We start from the raw sequence: 5855 nt of genomic DNA, 5'->3' as shown, positions 1-5855 counted from the left end.
CATATGCAGAGCTTCAGGACCTCAGACCAGCTCTTCGTCTGCTTCGGAGGACAGCAGAAGGGAAAGGCTGTCTCCAAACAAAGAGTTTCCCACTGGATAGTGGAGGCTATAGTCTTAGCATACCAGGCCCAACGTTTACCGTGCCCCCTCGGAGTGAGAGCACACTCTACGAGAGGAGGGGCATCTTCTTGGGCATTGGCACGGGGCGCCTTAATAGCAGACATCTGTAGAGCTGCCGGCTGGGCGACACCTAACATGTTTGCAAGATTCTATAATCTCCGTGTAGAGCCTGTGTACTCGCCTCAGTTAGGCAGTAACACCGGACCCGCTCGGTGTCGATCACGCTTGCTGTGCCATTCCCCTCTACGGACCGGATACGTGCGCTTTTCTGCTTCTCAGTTCAGTTCCCCATGGCGAACCCTGTTGAAGTTACTCCCGCACCCTCGAGCGCCAGATGCCATGGTCCAGCACTCGTGTGCATGCCCAAGGTCAGTGTGTAGTGATTCCCCCTTCAGGTGATCCCACATGTGTATTCTTCCAGTGTACGGCATCCCTCACGGTAAGCCTGTGTCTTTCGCTGGCAGACGTTCTCTGCCATCTCTGCTGCGTAGTGATCTCACCCCAGGCGGGCTGAGTCTACTGCAGGGACTCCCATATGTAGTACTGCCCTATGGCCAGTCCATATGTGTACCTCCACATGATACCTCTTATACGCAGGATGTGGCTACCATAACATTCCCCTACTTGGGTACGCTTTCCCAGTGTTATCCAATATCCCACTGTATGGAACAGCAGTCGTGGACACCTCTGCCTAAGCCCTGTCCTTCTTTCGCCCCAACTGGTGTGGGGGGACTTGCCGGCCTTCGCAGGGCACTGGAGGGGGTCAGCAATAGTGGCGTTTTCCATAGAGATCCCAATTCGTCAGTCACGACTGACATAACGTCTCCGTTCCCTCCTTCAGGGCACGAGGGTTACATACGTAACCGAGACGTTTTGTATAGGCAAGTACCACTCACGTTTTCTTCAGAAAATGCAAAAATCTCATCAACAAATGACCTTAAATGCATTTTTAAAACATACAGCATTTAGTGCAAAATTGCATTAAAATGACCTGAAAAGCCATGTTACATGCTCAGTTGTTAATTACAAGCACACGAAAAACATACTGCCATAGTGACAGAGACAAGGTCATAAATCGAGCAAAATGAGGCATATTTACATTACGATCAATACATGGGCACATATTGATTATGTGTGTAGAAGTGCTTGTGGGAATACAGCATTACCATAACTACATACATAGACAATGTCTAAATGCACAGGGTGCATTAGAAAGATATACAAAGTCCTCATTCAAGTGAGTGTGGTTAAACTCATAAAAATATGAATAAGTCATTTATATGTTAAATGTTTCTAAATGAGTCACACTATTTCTCGAGGGAAGGCCATGATTGGACTGCAGATTGATAATAGTTTAGCTAATAATTTTCAACTCTCTTTGAGATTAAAAGTGATATGTGCATTACAGATATATATACAATATAATTATTAATCTAAAATTTGACATCAATAAATGATTTAGATTTTTCTGCACAAAAGTATTGCTAAGTGTGAGTTAATAGTCTCATGTTCTATGTATTTATCCTACATAATGAATCAAATTGAGCTTATTAAGCCAGTTTCACAGAAAGATCCTTCTAAATGTGCCTCCAGCCCTCCAGCTTTCTTCTGTTTAATATTCAGCGTGCCTCTCTCTTTCTTTACATAAAGTTTCCTTTAACCTTGTCTCATTGGCATTTTAACCCAGGTTAATCCAGGTTATCGCTGGCTCAATTATTTCGCTAATGACACAGTCAATTTCTCATTGAACGAGATCTTTTTTTTTTCAGCTGCAACTTTTCTATGAATATTTCCTCACTGACAGTTTGAAAACTCGCCTCCCCTTCCTTTAGTCCTTAATATCAGAAATACCGCTGCATATGACCGGGGTCCCTGACTGCTGCCTTTCTGTGTTCTTTTAATGCAGCGATCATTCAGAAGCGATTGAAGAAAGAAAAGAAAGCAAAGAGGAAATTGCAGGAGGCGCTGGAGTATGAGTCAAAACGGCGAGAGCAGGCAGAGCAATCCCTGAAACAGACCTCAACCACAGAAAGTCTCAGATCACTCAATGGTACGACACCTTACCAGAACACTGACATACTTCAATTTATTAAAAGGGTGTAGAAATTATGTGTTTTTCTATTCCATTTTAAAGTCTTATGAGATGTGTCGAGCATAAGGAATTTGCAGTATTGATGAAGTAAGCTCCATGTTAAATATCTTGTGTGTGTGTGTGTGTGTGCAGATACTTTCTGAGAATAATCTGATGAAATATGCTTCAGTATGTTTGAGAGAACACAGTAAGCAGGTCCTTATCACAGAAAGAAAGAATCTTCATGTCGGGGTCACACAAAGGGTTTTTATTTGTGACAATTACGAGGTGACTGCACCATTTAATATACACTGAATGACTAAAAATATATATAAATGGCCATGAGATATTGATTTACGTTGAAAAAAATTCTAAAGAAAAAAGAGACCATGAAATGATACAAATTAAAATGTGTTTGAGAAAAAAATTGCCAGGAATAATGCCACTATTGACCAATCAGAATCAAGTATTTTATAGAGATTTATAATAATCTCAAATAATATGAGAGAATCCGTGCATATTGATGAAGTGAGATCACAATAATATGCCGTTTAAAAACCATTTCCTCCATAAAAACAAACATTTTCTTTCATAACGAAAAGGCCAAAAATCTGGTTTGCATGTGTGTACTGGACACAATGGACCATTGATGTTATTGTTAATTAAATCTATTAGAAATATTTTTCATTAATTTACATAATGCTGAAATATATGATGAAATTTTCAACTTGAAGTTGAAAGCCCTGGCAACTGAATTATATTGAAGTACTGTAATTACTAAAACTAAGAAAAAATAAAGCTCAATAGAAATAGAAATAAGAAAAATAAGCTCTGTTCAGTATTCGTAACACCACTCATCCATTGGTTGAAGTTTCGCCCTGACCCGAGCGATCCGAGCATATCCACCCTCCGCCCATCACAAAAGATGAGGCTAGAAAAACTTTCCTAATTAAGCACAGATGTCATGGATGTTTAATCGTCATTATCTTTTCATTTTTGCCAGACTCGTTGACCCAGGAGATAGAGACTGACCGCAGCAGTGGCAGAACAGATGCTGAGAGGACAATACAAGGTACGTGTTTTTGAGGAGACTATAAATCTCAGCTCAGCTCCAGTATATGAGCTTCGCTTTATCTCAGCCTGCTGTTCATGCATACAGCCTGCCATCTGGGCTGCAGATCCTACAGTTCAAGAGGAAGGTCAAGATCAGTGAGATCTGTCAGGAGAACATTTCTAGACAGGGAAAATCACACAAATGTGCGTTATGACAATGGCATGGTCTGCTGAGTTGGAGAGTTGATTCTTTGTGAGTGTGTGAGGGAATTTGATGGGATATTAAACATTAAAACATTAAACATTAAACAAGCCCACCGAGTCAATTAAAATTGTACTTTTGTTTTGTAGTTTTTACCAGCAGGGGTATATTAAAATAATCTGATGAAATATGCTTCAGTATGTTTGAGAGAACACAGTAAGCAGGTCCTTATCACAGAAAGAAAGAATCTTCATGTCGGGGTCACACAAAGGGTTTTTATTTGTGACAATTACGAGGTGACTGCACCATTTAATATACACTGAATGACTAAAAATATATATAAATGGCCATGAGATATTGATTTACGTTGAAAAAAATTCTAAAGAAAAAAGAGACCATGAAATGATACAAATTAAAATGTGTTTGAGAAAAAAATTGCCAGGAATAATGCCACTATTGACCAATCAGAATCAAGTATTTTATAGAGATTTATAATAATCTCAAATAATATGAGAGAATCCGTGCATATTGATGAAGTGAGATCACAATAATATGCAGTTTAAAAACCATTTCCTCCATAAAAACAAACATTTTCTTTCATAACGAAAAGGCCAAAAATCTGGTTTGCATGTGTGTACTGGACACAATGGACCATTGATGTTATTGTTAATTAAATCTATTAGAAATATTTTTCATTAATTTACATAATGCTGAAATATATGATGAAATTTTCAACTTGAAGTTGAAAGCCCTGGCAACTGAATTATATTGAAGTACTGTAATTACTAAAACTAAGAAAAAATAAAGCTCAATAGAAATAGAAATAAGAAAAATAAGCTCTGTTCAGTATTCGTAACACCACTCATCCATTGGTTGAAGTTTCGCCCTGACCCGAGCGATCCGAGCATATCCACCCTCCGCCCATCACAAAAGATGAGGCTAGAAAAACTTTCCTAATTAAGCACAGATGTCATGGATGTTTAATCGTCATTATCTTTTCATTTTTGCCAGACTCGTTGACCCAGGAGATAGAGACTGACCGCAGCAGTGGCAGAACAGATGCTGAGAGGACAATACAAGGTACGTGTTTTTGAGGAGACTATAAATCTCAGCTCAGCTCCAGTATATGAGCTTCGCTTTATCTCAGCCTGCTGTTCATGCATACAGCCTGCCATCTGGGCTGCAGATCCTACAGTTCAAGAGGAAGGTCAAGATCAGTGAGATCTGTCAGGAGAACATTTCTAGACAGGGAAAATCACACAAATGTGCGTTATGACAATGGCATGGTCTGCTGAGTTGGAGAGTTGATTCTTTGTGAGTGTGTGAGGGAATTTGATGGGATATTAAACGAGGAACAAGGAGAAAATTAAACATTAAACAAGCCCACCGAGTCAATTAAAATTGTACTTTTGTTTTGTCGTTTTTACCAGCAGGGGTATATTAAAATATTATTAAAGGGAATAGTAAATATCCAAAAATAAATATTCTGTCATAATTTGTTCACCCTCATGTCGTTCCAAACCTGTATTGACTTAATTTCCCCTGCAGAACACAAAAAGAGATTTTACTAAATGTTTTATTGTTTTGTTTGTTTGTTTGTTTTTTCATAAAGTGAAAGTTGTTTTGGACCCCATTAACTTTGACTGTATAGCCAAAACAGTTGAAATATTCCTCAAAATATCTTCTTTTATATGATGTTTTATTAACAAAGGTTGGGAGGATCACATTCAAAAAATCAACCTAAATAACACGAGAGAAGCACATTCAGTAATCAACTCAATTAACAAGATAAGAGGTATATATATACATACATCTCACTATACACTATATACCTCACTTCTAACTATTCCTATCCCAACCTGGGATGGGGGGAGTACTCTGGGTTTGGGTCAAATTCCGAGCTCAGAACCCTCACCTCAGACAGCACGCCAAATATGCATAACCTTTACTCCATTTATTATATGTAAGTGTGAACTTGTATATAGTATATATTGTGTATATTTACCGCGGTAAAGATGGTGTTCAGCTCAATAGGTGAAGTTCAAAGATAAGATTCTAAGATAAGAATCGTTTTAAAGATAAATCCCCTTGACAGTAAGACCCTGCCTATGTTGTGTACCTCAGAGACCAATCCAATATAATGAGCATAATAAGAATCTTCATTATCTGAAGATGACCCACAGTGGAGTTTTCTCACAAGAGCACAACACGCCCACTCAGATAAATACATATGAACTTTATGGGTGTATGGGTATTTATGGGCCTGGTTTAGTCTAGTATTGTTTCACAGAAAACCACTTGCCCATTTGCAAATGTTTCAGTCACACTCTTTTAACTACACCTTAAGTGTCAAGTCGCTCGCCGCTCTGATGTCCATTTTAATTGTACCCAGCAGCACATATTGGCCCG

At 38.9% G+C, this 5855-nt stretch overlaps 1 protein-coding gene across 1 annotated transcript in view; it reads left to right on the top strand.

Moving 5' to 3' along the window:
* Nucleotides 1-4667, top strand: part of LOC107600400 (dachshund homolog 1-like) — a 14371-nt gene extending 9704 nt beyond the window's left edge. Inside the window, exons 3-6 of the mRNA XM_016292297.1 lie at nt 2027-2170; nt 3195-3263; nt 4458-4526; nt 4594-4667. Of these exons, the coding sequence (XP_016147783.1) occupies nt 2027-2170; nt 3195-3263; nt 4458-4526; nt 4594-4667 (356 nt within the window). The remainder of the gene's footprint in view (nt 1-2026; nt 2171-3194; nt 3264-4457; nt 4527-4593) is intronic.
* The last annotated feature ends 1188 nt before the right edge of the window (nt 4668-5855 follow it).

Source organism: Sinocyclocheilus grahami, unplaced genomic scaffold, assembly GCF_001515645.1.
Source record: "Sinocyclocheilus grahami isolate Dianchi unplaced genomic scaffold, SAMN03320097.WGS_v1.1 scaffold283.1, whole genome shotgun sequence".
Lineage (NCBI taxonomy): Eukaryota > Metazoa > Chordata > Actinopteri > Cypriniformes > Cyprinidae > Sinocyclocheilus > Sinocyclocheilus grahami.
Note: the sequence above shows the minus strand (reverse complement) of the source record. Positions and strands in the feature narration are given on the sequence as shown.